At 37.2% G+C, this 18,677-nt stretch overlaps 1 protein-coding gene across 3 annotated transcripts in view; it reads right to left on the reverse strand.

The window, feature by feature from the left end:
* Epg5 (ectopic P-granules autophagy protein 5) overlaps positions 1-18,677 on the reverse strand; it is a 157,268-nt gene that overhangs the window by 36,522 nt on the left and 102,069 nt on the right. For all 3 annotated transcript variants that reach the window (XM_083136936.1, XM_083136937.1, XM_083136935.1), the window contains 7 exons: positions 18,356-18,595; positions 16,892-17,075; positions 10,560-10,778; positions 8,510-8,670; positions 5,844-6,023; positions 3,342-3,505; positions 60-268 (listed from right to left, as the gene is read on the reverse strand). In XM_083136936.1, coding sequence (XP_082993062.1) covers positions 60-268; positions 3,342-3,505; positions 5,844-6,023; positions 8,510-8,670; positions 10,560-10,778; positions 16,892-17,075; positions 18,356-18,595 — 1,357 coding nt within the window. The remainder of the gene's footprint in view (positions 1-59; positions 269-3,341; positions 3,506-5,843; positions 6,024-8,509; positions 8,671-10,559; positions 10,779-16,891; positions 17,076-18,355; positions 18,596-18,677) is intronic.

An 18,677-nucleotide genomic window follows, 5' to 3' on the forward strand; every position in this document is an offset into this window, starting at 1 on the left:
ACTCAGCAATCAGAGAGCACAGACAGCCATTATTCAATGTTTTCTCTCAAAGCACTTACTTGTTATAGTGACAACTTCTACGTCATCCAGCAGCTTTCTCACAGCTATATGGAATGCAACTTCCTTCTTTGCAAACAGAGACTTGTATCTTCCAGCCGAGGACAGGAGTAATTTGACGCATGCACGAACAAAGATCTGCCTTTTTCGAAGGGTTTCCACATGGAAGTGACTAGCAGAGGGCATGTACGCAGCAACAACTTGTAACAACCTATTTCAATAAACATGAAACAATTTTGATGTTGGGTGGAAGAGTGCTTTTGCGAAAGAAATATATCCAAAGTATAAATATGGTATCTTCATTTCTATGTGTTAATTAATGCAAAACAACATACAGTGGAAAGAAAGTATTGGTTGGAATTTATTTACGGATACCGGCCGATACTTTTCAGGCATTTTGGTCTTTCACGGGTTCTGCAAAAATGTCATGCGACACTTTCACGGAGACTAATTATCCTGGAAATTATGCAAAATTCAAAGCTTATTTTTATTTTGCAGTTTTGTGTTAAAAAACGTAATTTGTAATAACACATATAATTTAATATTCTGATGTAATTCTTGTACATTTTAAAGCAAAAGTGTAGGTAAACTGATGCATATAATTAGAGTGGTACTGATGACTTGGGGAAACAGGGAATAAGAAGTACAGAGACAGTTTGATAGTTGGAAGGAGGAAATCAGAAGAGCAGGAATGAAATTCAGTGCAGAAAAGAGTGAGGTGCTAATAACAACAAGAAACAGAGCCAGAAATGAATCAAGAATAAAGATGGACACGAAAGAGTTGATGGTAGTGGAGAGCTTCAAATATCTAGGATGCATAATTGAGAGAAGTGGAAGATATCAAAGCGTTCAAAGAATAATATGAAGCAGGGATGTACCTATGAAATGCAAGAAGGTAATATACAACACATACTATGTGCAAATAATTATGTACGGAGCAGAGACTTGGACAATGGCAGAGAGAGACAAAAGAAAAATGCAGGCAGTGGAGATGAAATATTTAAGGAGTATATTGGGGAAGAAGGGATAGAATAAGGAATGAGGAGATCCGACAGACAGTGGGGGTGGTGAAGCTTTAGGACAGGATAGATCAGGCACAGAGGAGATGGTTCGGACACACGAAGAGGATGGATGCAGCAAGACTGCCAGTAAGAGCTTACAATGCACAAGGAGTGGGAATAAGGCCAAGGGGGAGACCAAAATGTCGTTCGAATGAGCAGATAGTGGAGAGTATTAGGAGAAGAGGACAAGATTGGAACACCGTGGAAAGAGAGGAAAGGTGGAAGACCAGGATAAAAATGGAGAGGCTTGACATCTACGCTGATCCAGCCAGCGGCAGGAAACGGCGAAGGATGATGATAGTTAGAGTGGAACTCTTACACACAAATATTAACCAATATTTTGAACATCTTTCAATTATTTTCCTGTAGTTTACGGTTATTACAAGCATAAGAAAACAGTTTTTCTTTGTGATGTTTCAGGAGAACACACCGCTCCTTTCATCAGACATTTATTTTCATTTTGACTAAAGATACAGTTATAACAATGGTTAGTAATTTTTTAAACAAAAAGAATAAGTTATATAATGGATGTTGTCAATGTTACATTGTTGTAATATAGCAACTTAACTGTGAAAAGAAGAAGTCTGTTTTATTTTTATTTCAGATATATATATTTATGAATCCCAAATATCATCAGGTAATTCAAATTCATCATTGTTTTCACAAAGTCTCTTGATGTTTTCTGTTACATTAAATTTTAATATATATTTATAAAAAATATATATATATTTTCACAGTTAAGTTGCTATATTACAACAATGTAACATCGACAACATCCATTATATAACGGATTCATTTTGTTTAAAAAATTAATAACCATTGTTATAACTGTATCTTTAGTCAAAATGAAAATAAATGTCTTATGAAAGGAGCCTGTGTTCTCCTGAAACGTCACAAAGAAAAACTGTTTTCTTATGCTTGTAATAACCGTAAACTACAGGAAAATAATTCTACAATGCAAGCAATGCGTACATACAAGAAAAACTATCTTTCAATTATTTCAATTTTCAAGTATCGGAATCAGTATCTGTGGGAATAGGTGCGAGTATCAGCATCGGTATCAGTTCAAAGTGGTATCAAGTCAGCCCTAAAGAAAATATTAAATCCGGGAAAATTTTATTGCATTTTGCTTCATCAGGACCATGGAGAATGAACATATAATGCAAAATCTGTGAACATAAAATTGGGGTTTTATTGTACTAATAAAATATAAATTAATATGTCCAAGCCTAATTTGTAAGTATATACAGCACATTATACAAAAAATGAACAATGTAATCTTTATCTTATACTTTGACACTCAGGAGATGTATCACATGGAAATTTAAGTGAAAATGTAGATTTGATCTGGACTTGAAACTGAGTCTTTGGCATACTGTGCCATTGCTCCATCAACAAAACTAACCACAGCGCAGCTCAGTTGGTAGAGCAAGGGCACAGCATGCCAGGTACCCATTTTTGAGTTTTGGTCAAGCCAGCATTTTTTACTTACATTTATATATGACAGTTGTAAATCTACATATATACATGGCAGTTATAATGTTACATAAACTTCTTTAATTGACTGATTTCGTTTATTTTACTTCACTTTTCTGCCATTTTAGGCAAATTGCGAAGATGAGGAAGATGACTGATATGATAATAATAATAATAATAATAATAATAATAATAAAGTAGTCACAAATAACATCCAAGCTCAGGCTGGGATTTGAACCTGGGACCCCTGGCATCAAAGTGCACTGAACTAACAACTCCACCTGGACGTCAGACATATTGAACTGAGGCAGACTCAAGATGATAATAGGAATGTATGTGCTGTTTGTGAATTTAAACAGTACTCAAAGTTTAAACTAGCACATTTGCTGGCATAAAGATGCCATTTTTCGATTATAAATAGCTCTGAATAAAAGGGTGTGTTATACGCCGATACTCAGTTTTTGATTACATTCACTTCTGGAATGTTCTTTGTTCTGAGTTAGACGATTTCCTTGCAGTGTGTGACGAAGAAGATTAAAATGTTAGATAAGTTATTTGTTGAAAGTAGACCTACATACATATTACTTTATATTTGAAATACTGTAAACTAATTATAAATTCAGTGATCAAGATTTTTCCTCAATGTGTACGCCAGCAAATAGGGTACTTACATTCTGACTTCCCTATTAAAAAAACAAATGTTAAATACAGACATTCTATTCCTATCTCTTGGAGCTGATCACTTACTCTAAGGCCACAATGTCTATTTGGTTCCTCTCTTCCATCTCTAGAACAACACGGGGATCACAGCTCATCACGTACCAGTTGACGATCTGTTCAAAGGCAGCACCATCTATCAAGTGCCAGGAGAACTTCTGAGCATCCAGAAGCAGAGGAGCTATTTTATTTGTCTGGGAAAAGAAACAATTCAGTGAACAACAAACTACTCAAAATATTAAGTATGCTTTTATTGAGTTGAGTTGGTGTTTTAAGTCCACAGTAAGGCTAATCGGGACAGGACCTACAGTTTAAAGTGGGATCTGAACCACTATGTGCCTCCACTGGTAATCGAACACGGGACACCTTGATTACATGGCTAAGTACGGTTTTAAACTAAACTTATATTGTTACATAATTTAGATTGCATGCATAATTTAGTACTGGGATATCCCTAATATTGTAATGGTCAACATTGTTGCATGGTCCTGGGTGTGAACTGTAGGTCCTGACCTGATTAACCTATTCGAGCATAAAAATTGACTTAAAACAAACTTTAAAAAAATAATATAGTACCCACAATGTTTATATAAATATAAAACAAAATACTAAATATCAACTCAAAAAGCTCCCTACAGTGATTATGTAAAATTAAAGAATGGAACAGATTAATATGTATATTATCTGCATCCACCAATTTGGATCATTGTATCAGATTATTACTAAAATTGCTGATTATTTTACTTGCCTGATATTTCTATAATTAACCTATAAATTGGTGTATAATTCTGGTATATAATTCATGATTATAAAAGTGCAACTCTTATAACGCTCGTTTTGTTCGTTTGATTTTTTAAAACCACTTTATACACAGATAGACTAATGAGGACAGGTCCTACAGTGGAATCTGAACCACTGTGCAATATGCCTGCAGCTGGTATAGAACCCAAGACCCCAAAGACATTACCACTAGGCCATCAGAGAGGCAACCCTGGTTTTGTAAAGTAAATGTCTAAATACATGTTCTTTTTTAACTAATATGCACTCCAGACACTTGGTAACACAGTTAAGCCTTGTCTCCATGTTAATAAAACATTAAAATAGTGAAGAAGGCAAAATTGTATAGTATAAAAAATATATACACTAAAAACGTAATGAATTGATTGTTCTTTTTTTTTGTGAAGTTTCATCTGAAGAAGACCCTGTTAGAGGGTGGAAACGTTACGCTTTTAGTGTAAATATTTTTTTTACTATAAAATTTTGCCTTGGTCAGTATTTTAATGTTTTATCTAGACACTTGGTTACGTACTTTAATTACAGAAATGAATAAAGCATTGAAGTTCTTCCAGGAACATTTACAATTTTATATCGGTTCAGTAGAGGCACATAATTTTGGTAAATAAAAAGCAAAATTTTGGTAAAAAAAACCGAGTCAATTTTGGGTTCAAAAGCAGTAAATAAAATAAGATTTCGGTGTTATAATGGTGAAAAATCGGATGAAAAGTGGTATATAAAAAGACATTTTGGTTTTAAAATTATGAATATAATACAAAATTTGATTTGAAAACTGCACTTATTACACAAAATTAACATTTCACTTCTAATAGCACACTTACGTAGTTACCAGAGTATTAAGTTTATTTCTGTGTAAAGGAATCAATTTTTGCTTCTCCAAAATTAACAGCAGAATTAATCAATTATCCATGAATTGCATAACTCTCAGGATAATTCAGACCTCAGAAGATGTCATGTCGGTAAACCCACCCTAAATTTCGTGTTTAAGATTTTATTTCGAATTTTGCAGTTCATTTCGTATTATTTTGTGACAAAACATGGTAACAAAATGCATCTCACACCTTTCAAAAACATGAAAAATTCACACTACAATGTGTTTCTTGACATTTCTCTTTTTCGTCAAGAAAGAAATATGCATGTCCTTAGGGATCAGTGATATCTGCAGCAATAAGTTGTTGAGTTGAGTTGGTGTTTTAAGTCCACTTTATGCACAGTAAGGCTAATCAGGACTGGACCTACAGTTTAAAGTGGGATCCGAACCACTATGTGTCTCCACCGGGTATCGAACCTGGGACCCCTTGATTACAAGGCAATGACACCACCACTGCACCATCGGGGAGGCAGCAGCATCAATAAGCTTTATACTGGTATCAGCCAAACTTTCCTATCAGTCCATCTCTATGACATTAGTACATTTATTTCATCCGTAATTTCTGTAAATAGAGATGTCCTTTGCGACTCCCTACAAAGATGCATAAAATAAGTTAAATAACTTATTTTAAAGTCTGTGGTGCAGTTCTAAGTATTCACATTATGTTCTCCATGTTTCCGAGGTACATTACTCATCATCTCATCAATACAAATGTAGATTACAATCATATTTTATACATTTACATAGAAGTACATACAGTTTTTTGGTAATATATAGCTGTCTGTAATGTTAAGATATAAAAATAAGCTGATGCAACTTTCTTTTAGCATAATAGTTAAATATATATAGCATAATCGTTTAATTACCTGGCGAACAGTTGGTTCTGTAGAGAGTTTCACAAGCAAGTGCAGAATGCATACATGAGTTCTAATGGCAACTTGAGGAGGAAACGCAGAAGTCACATATGTAATCCAATTGCACCATGGCACCTCAATGAAAATGCCACCAAGAAAAGAGTGACAATCTGGCAAATACTGGTCTATTACCTAGAACAAAAAAATATTTTTTTTTATTCTAATGACAAATATCATCCAATGCAAAGCATGAATCACAAATATTAAAATGCTAATCTGTAGAAAGCTTTGTAATGAAATTAGTCCTGAAAATTCTGTACTCGAAGTAAGTATGTAGACAACAAGAACCAATGCAAAGCATGAATCACAAATATTAAAATGCTAATCTGTAGAAAGCTTTGTAATGAAATTAGTCCTGAAAATTCTGTACTCGAAGTAAGTAGACAACAAGAACAAAAGAAAATTCAAATGAATGAGATAAATTTCAACTACCGCACATGTAATTATTTAATGCATAAGCTAGCACATGCAAGATATGAAAAATAATAATTTTGGAAACATTCTACAGGTAAAGGTGGACATAAGTAAAAGAGTAAGAGACCGCCAGCTGAATGCTGTTTTGATGTATCTCCATTTTTTTTCCTGAAAATGTGCTGAGAATTTATTGAGATTTGTACATGACAAAGCAACCCATTCCAAAGCAAAGTAAATGAATGTCAAGTCGTGTGAAATATCAACAATAAAAAAATGTTTGCACAAATCTTGTAATGTATTCAAAATCCACATACGTTAAAGTTCAAACACGTATCTTGAAAAGCTAGTGCAGATGGATATACGACAATATGGCATTCACCCAGCAATACAGCAAATGACTGATTGATTTAGTTTATTTCACTTCGATTTTTTGCCCCTGTTTGGCTAATCGCAAAGATGAGAATGAGTAATGACATGATGAAATTAATGAAGGGACAACCATGCCAACACCATGATTCTAACCAGGGACAGCTGGCACACTGTGCTAACTACAGCACGGAGATTGGCAGTAAACGAACAGTACTGCATAAGAATGACTTCCAATGTCCTTGTACGGGGTGGGCTAAGATAAACCGAACCCAACCATGTAATGATCATATGAACTGCAAGGCTATTTTATTGTATATTTTTATACAATTAGATCACAGACAGAAGGCTACTCACATGCATATCTCCATCTCTACAGGTACTGCTGGAAATGTTGACCACCATGGTCCACGCACAGGGTGGCCCAATAGATTACATTCAGTTCCTGTAACTTGTTCCGTTGAATGTCGGCGATGGTGTTGCGTATGTTCTCTTTCAGTGTGTCAATAGTTCGTGGATTGTTGTGGTACACCTTGCCCTTCAGATAGCCCCACAAATAAAAATCACAACTGGATAGATCAGGGAACCGTGGAGGCCATAGATCTTTCGAGACTGTTCTGTCAGGTGTGAAAAAAGAATGCACTGCTTCCAAGGAGGCGTGTGCTGTGTGGGCTGTTGCGCCATCCTGCTTGAAATACACGAAACGTCGTTCATGTGGCATCAATTGTTGTGCGAAGGGCTCGAAGATGTAGGCAATGTAACGCGCTGAGTTCACTGTCTCTTCGAAGAAAATTGGTCCAATGATTTTCGTTGCAGACACAGCGCACCACATCCAATATTTTCATCTTGAAGCGATAGTACGAATACTTGTCGTGGGTTGTCGACAGACCAATACCGTGTATTTTGCGAATTAACGTAGCCACTGAGGTGAAACCATGCCTCATTCGTCATGAAGTAGAGGTTTGGATCGAGAAAGCCACTTTCGATTTGATGCAGTAGCCATGTTCAGTACTGTACACGTCTAGCATGGTCTGCAGGCTTTAACTGTTGCAAAGCCATGATCTTGTATGGTTTCAGGTTAAGGTCCTTCAGGATACGCCGGTATGTTGTTCGCAACACTCCCGCCTGCTGTGACAGCCGCCTCGTGAACTTAGTTGGGCTCTGCAACATCTGCTGGCGAATATCTTCCTTCTTCGCCTCGGTCCTTTTCAAACGTGGGTAGTTATGCTTCTTATCAACCACGGATCCTGTTGCCTCGAACGTCTTTATGAGTTCGTGTATGGATGACTTGGCGGGTGGTGTCCTGTTGAATTCGGCACGGAATTTTTCTTGTACTCCTTTCACTGATCTGCCCTTTGAGCAATATTCCCTTAAAATGAATATCCTGGCCTCCTTCTTCAGCTTCATTTTTGTGTCTACACTGGTGATTAGCTTTACCTCGATTGTTGCCTTCACACGTGTAAGTTTACCCCTCCCGGTCCCTTCTCTCTCTGCGTTCACGATCAGGACAGGTCAATGTCAATGTGTCATTCACAGCACCCTACCTTGAAAACGAAATATTATTATTATTGCGTGTTGCTACATTGAATATCTTCTCCCATGTCGGGTTCGGTTTATCTTGGCCCACCCAGTAGTTTCTAAATTCCCTCATTGTTGTTTTCTATCTGAAGGCAGAAGCCTACATTTATTGTTTGCATATTCTGTACTTCAAATCTCACTTGACTATAACTATTTTCTTTTTCTTTTTTACATATGTTAACCATAGCTCACAATCAGGAAGCAATTTGGCAAATTATTTAAAGGAAACTTACTGGCACAAAATAGGATGAATTACTTACCTTCAACATCAGTTCGAGGTCTGGGATTGTGGGCCAGAATCTGTCCCACGGAAGTGTCAGGAAGCTCCCGTGTATCACATTTAAGATATGGTCCTTCACCACAGAGTTGGCAAAACCTGATGCATAGTACTGCCACACAAAACATAAAATGTTGCTACAGGCTGGAGAAACAAAATCACAGTTTCACTACTTGAAAAGGTACAATATTATTATTTAACATTAAACAGAAAAACTACAAATAAAAAGCTTCTAAAGTCTAAACTTTTGTTTTCAAAATCTAACTATCCAAATCGAATTTCCGAATGTCAAAATTACGTGAAAGATTTTTCTTGTTTTACTAGAGCTATGTAAAATTGACGTACAGTGCACTACATAACAAACCAAATCAAGACAATCAGCGCTTTCACCCTCCTTGCCACAGTGCTGCCTTACGGCTGACAGACTGCTCAAGGCAATGCTAGGTGGAGGAGTGTGTAGGTGAGAGGTGGAAGGTAGGCAAGGGAATTAAGGGCACACAACATGTAAATTTTACATATGGTAGTGTTCTAGGGTTAATTGTTATAATTTTGGAGTATCAGTTTTGGTAAGAGTATCACATTGGTTCAAGGTGGCCTCAGCAAAGCGTTACTATTAAATATAAGAAAATTATTGTAAAAAAATACACAATTTGGGTGTACCCATACATACTACACTAAAATTAAATAAAGAACTATGTATCATGGATTTCTAGTTTGAAACTTTCAAATTAAGATCTCAATTTGTAGATGTTATTTTCTCCCAAAACTGGTGTGCCCCTTTAAAATTCACATTTTTAGTTTAGCTCGTTCTGCAGCGTGGCCATGCAGTCAACGGCATCAGGTTGTGGGCTTGGGTTATGGGACACTCGCTGCTTTGAACCCCCTAGGGTGAAGATTAATAACTTCTCTCCTGATATTTTGTCCTGTATGGAACTGGTGGCTACCCACCATCGTGAGGAAATCGGCGAGTTACAAATGAGTAGTGTAACCCTGTCATGGAAACCTACCTTCAATAATGACTGGGGGTTTTGTCATGCTGACCACATGTCACCCTTTAACTGGTTGGATGATTGCCCACCTCTGCTAAAGCATGTAGGAGTGAGGCTGGTAGGTAGGCTGTTGTGCCATAGGTTACTTAGTTTAGCTTAGTTTTCTGCTGAATGTAACAAAATAATTGAGCATTGGGGATTTCAAAACTTTGGTACAACATGCAGAATTTTAATAACAAGGTCATCCAATATATACAGGATGGGCACAGCCGCTTTCCCTAAAACAAGTACTTCTTCATTTATTGGTGAAAGCGACTGTATAGGGGTGAAAAATCGGATCAAAAGCAGTATAGAAAATGATATTTTGGTTCTAAAATTGTGAATATAATCCAAAATTTGATTTAAAAAACTGCACTTATTACACAAAATAAACATATCCCTTCTATAGCATATTTATGTAGTTACCAGAGTATTAAGTTTATTCCTGCATGAAGGTGTCCATTTTTGCTTCTCAAATATTTACAGCAGATTTAATAAATTTTCCATGAATTGCATAACTCACAGGAAAATTTACACTTTAGAAGGTGTCGCGTCGGTAAATAAACCCTACATTTCGTGTTTAAGTCTATTCCACATTAAGCAGTTCATTTCGCATAATTTTGTGAGAAAACAGGGTAGGAAAATGAACCTCACACATTTCCGAAACATGAAAAATTAATATTACAATGTGTTATTTCACATTTTGTGTTTTCGTCAAAAACAAAATATGCATGCCTCTATATATATCTAATTCATCTAGGTAAGGGGGGCATGGGTGTATAGTAAATACACACAATAAATAAGAACGGTTGCGGTAAACCATGTCAAATTTTCAGGATACGCCACTGGTAGCAATTGATGTGTCCAAATCATGGTATAAATATTCATTTTTTCAATGAAAACAACTGTGGTCATTTCAAGTACAGCCACTGAGAATTTGCATTAAAAATGATTTTTTTATTCAAAATAAAAAGGAAGTGTTCACTTAAAAACCTTTTGTCTTACCTGGCAAAGTGTCCAATAGAAATCGAATGCACTCAACAAACATAACAACCATTCGGTTAGCATGGCCACCATCTCCTGGAATCCATGGCAACACAGCAGCTCTGTCATCTGTGAGTTGTTGTATCCAATCGGCACTCTGCTCTTTGACTTGTTTTGCCCAGTATGGAGCCAGCCAGGGGGAGAACATTTCGCTGAGTGGCGGCCAGAGCTTTTCCGACACTAAAGGAAATAAATATTGGGCATACATTCATTTTGAGATATGCTTTAACACTAGGGCACAGTCAATACCGAAATATCGGTTGGAATTTATTTACCGATACCAATCAATACTTATCCAGCATTTTGGTCTTTCACAGGGTCTGCAAAAATGCTGCAACACTTTGGAGGAGTTTAATTATTTTGAAAATTATGCAAATTTATGTGTGCGAAAATCTGGATTTTGTGATTACATAACGTGTATTTTAATCTGGTCTAATTCCTGAATATTTTAAATTAACACTCTTGGTAAATTGATGCATATAATTGAGGTAGAATACTAATATTGATCAATTGTTTTAAAAAAAAACTTTTAATTATAGCAAATTTTAAGCATCAGTGTCGGTATCAGTGAGAATTGATAGGAGTATCGCTATGGATATTGGTTAAAAATGGTATCGGCTCAGCCCTATTAAACACAACATTATGTACATACTGTTTTTTTACTTCCCCTCTCTTATACAGTGCTTTTCACAGTTGAGTCGTCCGTCGAATGATGGCTAGTACACGGGGCAGTGGGAACACATCTGCCGACAAACTGGATGCAACACCCGCGTAACTGGAACCGCTAGCTATGTAATGAAATAAGCTCGTACAATTACATTGACAGTTACAATTAAAATGAGCACGTACCTTGTTACAAGAGATGTTGGAATTGTTGTCATCCTGCATCCACACATTTTCATTAACACGTATTGGTTCCTCATCCAAAATTGCTTCAATTTCTCTCCTGATGTTTTCTTTCAATCATTCTAATGTATGGCTTCAGGTTGAAAAGCTTGGTAGCTAACCACGTAGACGTCATGAAAATAAATGTCTGTTCCTTGTGCAAGGTGCCGGAGGGAGAGTTGACGTGTATATTCCAATCATGCTCCAACATCGCTTAGTTTCTCCTCAGTAAGCATATGCCGTTTCACACTTCGCTTCTCATCAAGAACAGACCATGTTTCCCTGAATTTGTTCACAAGTTTTCGAACTCGGTCTCTATGTGGAACAGGAACATCTAAGAATTCTGTTGTAAAACACTATCTAACTTCCTTACAGGAATTTGTAATGTAAGAGTCTAACATAAAAATCCGTTGTTTTAAATTGTACGTGTAGCATGGCATTAGTACACTACAGAAAAGCACCAGTAATACGTAAAATAAAACAAAACAATCTAAAACACTTGTTAAAATCTTAACACTTCACAAACACCAGCTCTCGGGATACTGAAGCACTGACGTGCAGTGCCAAGGCAAGCATACAGCTGTTGATCTAAATGCCGGCATATGCACTCTCACTGCCTGGCATGCTAGCTGTCACTCCACGGACGACTGAACCATGAAAAGCACTGTAAAATTAACAGTGCAGGAAATTATAAGGGGAATACATTATCTTTCGAAGTGAAAATATTTCCAGGCTCTGATGATGTTAACTTGCTGTTTGAGAAATTTTTGAATGGTATTATTGTTTCCAGCACATAATTTTATAAAGAAAGATAAAATTTACATGTGTGTGGATATATTGTATCAGTACCAAAGAAAAATAGTTCATCATTATATCATAACCCACAAGCCCTGCAGTATGGACGGGTGCTCAGTCGTGTTGAAAGATATAATGGTCATGCCTGAACTGGTCTTCGATGGTAGGCAGCATGAAAGTGGTTAAAATGTAACGTAAGCTTGTGCGATGATATTGCCACGTAAAGCAACAAGGGGGTCAAGCCTCCTCCAGGAGAAACATGACCATACTGTAACCCTGCCACCGCCAAATTTCAAATTTAACTGTTGGCACTATACAGGCTGGTAGATGTTCACCAGGCATTCGCCACACCCACATCCTATCATCAGATCGCCACATTGTGTACCATGATTCATCACTCCACACAACGGTTTTCCACTGTTCTATGGTCCAGTTTCGATGCTCCTTGCACCATGCGAGGTGGCATTTGGCATTTGCCTGTGTGATGTTTGGCTTAAGGGCAGCTGCTTGGCCATGGAAATCAAGTTGTTGCACCTTGCACCGAACAGTCATAGTACTTGGAGTAGATCCTAATGCAGTTCGGAATTCGTGTGTGATGATGGCAATGGATGATTAACAATTACGCTGTATGACCCTCTTCAACACTCGATGGTCTCTGGAGGTCAACATGGGAGATGGCCTGCATGCTTTTGGGTTGTACATGTCCCTTCACGTTTAGACTTCACTATAACATCCGAAACAGTGGACCTAGAGATGTTTAGGAGGGAAGAAATCTTGCGCACAGACTGCTTACACAAGTGGCACCCAACCACCTGACCGAGTTGAAAGTCCGTAAATTCCTCAGACCATCCCATACTGCTGCCTCACGCTGTCTGCAGACTACTGACATCGTTGACCATGTGTTTCATGCGGTAGATGGCAGTACTGTGTCGCCTTCTATGATAAACACACATTTCGTGGTGTGTCCGGATACTTTTGATCACATAGAATATATCTTGGTTTCTCAATCACACTACTATTTCAGCTGAAAAAAATAGGAGCAAAGATTTTTCAATTTGCCCTCGTATATGGATGGATCGTGTCTTTCAACCCACTGGGTCACCTGGTTCAGTAACTTAGTTCTCCTTTGGGAAGATTTCAGACTGAAGCAACAAGCGACATATGACAGTGGATGTTCATATCAAAGCGACAAATGACAAGCAACATGGACCCCATGTGTCAAGCAAGCATTCACTGCACATACAATAACAACAGACCGAGGCAACACAATGCATGGTATTGAGAAAACAGTCCAGTTTGAGCAACACAAAAGTGACACATGGTACTTGTCATGCCACGTCAGTTTAAAAGACTGCATTGATTACTGTAGGCTAAGTTCCAGCTACACATGTCTGTAGTTGCTTGTTACTTGCCAAGTGTCGCTTCTGTCTGAAACCCACTGTGGTGTTTGCCTGTAACGAGTATAATTTTAAAAGCTCCACCACATTGTCCTCGAAAAATTAACAAGGAGTTTTGCGTCAGTGTGTTCCTGACGCTCGGCTCTACACGTCGAACAAAGTAAATCCGGCAACGCTGTTTCCCCTAGCGGGAGAACCTTGTAGGATTTAGGAAGATTCTCTTTAAAGGAGTACATTATGCGGGGTGCATTTTGACATAGGCCCCTTAATATTCGAGCAATGGATTGTTTTGTCAAGATTATTTGGAAATGGAATGGTTGCAATATGGATTGGATATACTTTCTATGGTGAATGTATTCACCTGATTCTATTGTGCGGGAAGCACTCTGATGTCCTTGGAGAAGTGGTGTGTTTCACAAAGGAATCCGGACCCAAGTGGACATGAGAACTTTATGGAATTAAACGGATACGTTTGTTGGATTGGAGGTTATGGTTGTACCCTGGCTAGAAGAGGATTCTGACGTTTATGTTGTTACCGAGCAGAAACTTTCTTTGGCAGGACAGCCATTCTTTTTTACAGGTTCCGTCCGCAAAATGTGTCAAGTGAGAATGGGTAGTTATTTGCTTTGTTTGCGTACCCAACTATTTCCAATTTTTTTTGAACTTTGAATCTCCATTATTTAAAGATAATTGGTATCCATCATAGGGATGGCTTTGTATTTATATTAAAGGCGCTGGTTCGGTGTTTTCATCTTTGCATTCAGATAAAGGTATATTTATGTCATGTTTTTATCATATATGTATATATATATATTTGTATGTTTATCACTTGATCACTTTTTCATATATCTCTGTGGGTTTCTTTACTACATTGGAGCTTTGTGTTCATATTGTGTTGGGATAAAAGCTTGCATATTTCATATATCACATTTATATTGATGGGATTTCCTATTATGTTAAAAGAGGGAAAAATATACAAAAAAAAAATATAAGCAAACAAAAGGACAAAAACAGGAAAATTATGGGATATATGACATATATTATCTGCTTACAAATTATATATAGTCATGATATTTATGGGCAACTTTGATGTTTAGTATTTTCACTATTTATTCTTCATTGCTAGTATGGTTGTAAATTATTAGGATTGTTGCCTTGGGTTTTTTAGTGAACATTTTGTAAGGTGCCTGTGTTTCTTTTTCTCGATGTGTGGGGAGGTTGTGGTGTTGAATAGTTTTGAATTATCCATTTTGTGCATTGAATCTTAGTTTGTTTATTCCATGCCAAGCACAGTACAGTTCAAAATTCGTCAGCTTGATTTTTGAGAATATCGTTGATAAATAACGTAGTTTCCGATCACCTAAACCATGCAAATGCCATTGTATTTATTTAATATGTGTGTTCATCGTCATAATTTTTAACGGTACGTAAATGGTTAAAGGAATTATTTATTACTCATGTGGGTTTTATTATATTCTATGGATAGCTATATTTATGAAGAGATATATTGTCAGTTGTTGGGGAAAAGTTGCTAATTGTACGGGGAATAGTTTGTTAAAATAAATGGCCACAAAATTGAAGTTCAACGTTTCTAATTGTTCTTTTGTCGATTAAGCATTCCATCCCTTTTTGGTGCATGTTGAGATTGGTTCAGTTTCCGTGGCTAGACAACCACGAATTCTGAAACCAATCTCTAATCGCGACTACTAAATAAAACGGGAAGTATACTGTTTGCTGGGGGTCGGGTGCTCGAGATCCACGTTAATTTGTGAGTCGGCATAAGGGGGCCAAAACTTGTTATATCTGTGGTCATACCTTGGTATGATGAATGAAGATTTTACCACAGAGGTAATAAATGGTGGAATTGAGTAAAAAGAGAAAAGGGTTGCGGGTTTGAGTATTCTTACAGGTCTAGCTTTTGACAATTAACCTTTTTTCTTTTGCTCTAATTTTGGCCAATGCTGATGTGAAGTGGCCGTGGACCTAGTAGTATAAGAAAACCTATTTAGTATTTTTTTTTTATTTTTTTGCTTCCAAAATTGTACCACTATATTCGAATGATGCGACCACGTCACACCACCCACCTTGGATAGTAGAACATGCATATTGCTCCACAAGAGACATCATTAGATGAATATATGGGCTTTCAGAAGGCACAAGAATGAAGTTGGAAGAAGGAATGAAGACTTAACAAAGATCACCAACAGCAGGAAAGAACATGAGCACAATGATTATAACTACTACATAACCACGTACTGTAATTCGATATTAAGAAAAACATTCACTTATGAAAATAGAAAGAATTTTCCTATTTCCATGCTGCTATTATTGTAGAATCTTCTAATTGTGAAGATCCACTGCCTTTAATGTCCTGAAGTAGATGGGAGCTATGGGTCCAGGCACACCTCAGGCAAATGGAAGCTAGTAGACATTCAAAATTAATAACTTGTGGAATAATACAGGTGTCCCAAAATAATGTTTATACTCTTTGAACGTTAATAACACAGAAACTTTTAAAGATGATTTGACTGGACTTTTTCAATTTGAAATTGCAATGTCTACTTCAAGTGTGTGAGTGCATGTCATACTGTCAGAGCCCACTAAATGTACACAAAACAGCAGAGGTGAGCAATGTAAAAAGTGTTGAATATCCATGCAGATCTTCTGACATAACATTGTTAGATTTCAACCTGAGGGGAACTGTGTTCGCCGCAAAGCCACGGATACTGGACAGTATGATTGATTGATTGATTGATTAAGAAGCTCCTTGAGTGTGAGGTAAAGGACCTGCACAAAACAAACACAATACATTAAAAAGTAAAAATAAATTAAACTTCCTCACAGACAGCGGAAGAGACCAGGTCTTCTCAAAAAGCTAAAAACATACTGTAAAACACTGTCGTCATCTCCGCCATAGGCATGATACATGCAATTCCCTTCCCGTGGAAACCAAAACTATACTTGATATTTGTTGATCTGTTCTACAACATTGCGGATGAGGTATTGCTGCGAATGGTGGTCAATTTTAACATCTATAACTTTAAGATATGTGCACATATCATGATACCAAAAAAAGTTCATACTTGCTGTTATTCGTGTTCCTGTTGTTAACATTCAAAGGTGTAAACACTATTTCGGGACACTCTGTTGAAATACAGAAATAGGAAAATCAATTCCATCCTCATATATCGACTGCAATACATCATGAATACTTACACTTGTCAGAAAGCGTTCCCTTATCCAGCTGCAATGTGCTCACAACCAATGCGTGCCCCACCATTCCAAACAACACTGTAAATGGTTCAACGTATGATCGATATTTAGGATACAATCCATACAGGCCATATTCCAGCCTCTCCTTCATAAAATATGTAGCCAACAAATGAGCTGTCTCCCATATCTAAAACAGTCAAAGATATTGTACTGAAAAAATCAATTTTCAAAATAGTACCATATTTACTCATGTATAATGCACACTTTTTCCCCAAAATTTTTGACCGTATTACACACAGAATAATTCGGAAAGTTAACATTAAAACCACTGCTTATAACATGTTATATCAACAGACACAAATACAAATTACAAGGTTGGATTTCTTTAGTAATATTAAAAAAAAAAAACACTATAAAAATGCAATGGCCATTTACCATGACTTTTCACTTTGTAATGGAATGGAAAAGCTGTTCTGGCAGAATTCGAGCATACAGCTCCCATCACACAGGATGTCTATGAGCAGTAATTATTGGGAGAGAAGCAATAGAAAATAACTTCCTGACTGCTGCAAACCCGTAACATAATTTTGATCTCCGTTTTGTCTACTACAGAATAAACAAGGTGGTTACAGAAGTGAAAGCTTTGGGATGTGAAATAGTGGAGGGAAAGGGGGGAGGTGGTGTGGGTTGGTGACTCATTGTATTCATAAATAAATAAATAACCCATGGTTCGACAGCTCTTGAAGGGCCTAGTCCGATCTCCTGACTGGCAGTCTCCTTCCCACAATCCTACCTACAGGTGTGATCTTCAACCAGTAATGGGGTGACGTTGGGTCAGCACGTCGAACCCCCAGCCGTTACAGTAGATTTCAGAGACCAGGTTACGCTACTCACTTGTAGCTCCCCAATTTCCTCATGATGGTGGGTTGCCACCGGTCCTATACACAGGCCAAAAACCCAGACTGAACCCAGGTGGACTCAAACCGATGCTGTCCCACAGTCGGAGTCCAAAACACAGCACCTTAGACCGCATGGCCTCATTGTATTCACAAGATGATATTCTCCTCTTGGTCCACATAGCAACAGACAACAGGTCCACATTGATCAGCATAGCAACAGCTTTACGATCTACAACAAAGTGATTTCCTGAACCTCAATTGTACTGCACATTATATATGAGATATGATTATTTGTTCCTTTTCCCCATCAAAAACCAGGGTGTGCATTATACATGAGTAGATACGGTATTTAAATACTGAAGAACCAATACTGATAATATTACCTGATATTAGTTATGTACCTGAGACTATTGGTTCAAGCTTAACTATCATTACAATTCCAGTTGGTATTATATAAACTTCAGCAAAAAATGCAAGCTTGACAAGGACTGAAACTGGTTTTCCAAACATTTAACAATGGCAGAACACACTTTCATGAATGGCTAAAAGATAAACAAAGAGGGCTTACCTCCTGATGTGTTAGCAGTTTTTGTTCAGTTGCGTATTTTCTGATTTCATCCTTGATTTTTCCTAGGTTCTGGCCTTGCTTTAATTTCAATTTGTCACATCCTAAGGCATTAAATACATCAAACCACACGTCCAAAGCTATGGATTGGCTTTCACTGCCACGCAGTAGCATGTTCAGGATTTCACCATAATGTTCTGGGAAGTCATACATTAGCACAACTTTTAGGTGATTCCGATAAACCTATTTAGAGGGAGAGAAAATTATATAATCAATAGGTGTGGGATAGTTATGCACTTAAAATACATAAAATATGCACTAAAAA

This window comes from Lepisma saccharinum, chromosome 15 (genome assembly GCF_977018435.1).
Source record: "Lepisma saccharinum chromosome 15, izLepSacc3.1, whole genome shotgun sequence".
In the NCBI taxonomy this organism is placed as follows: Eukaryota; Metazoa; Arthropoda; class Insecta; order Zygentoma; family Lepismatidae; genus Lepisma; species Lepisma saccharinum.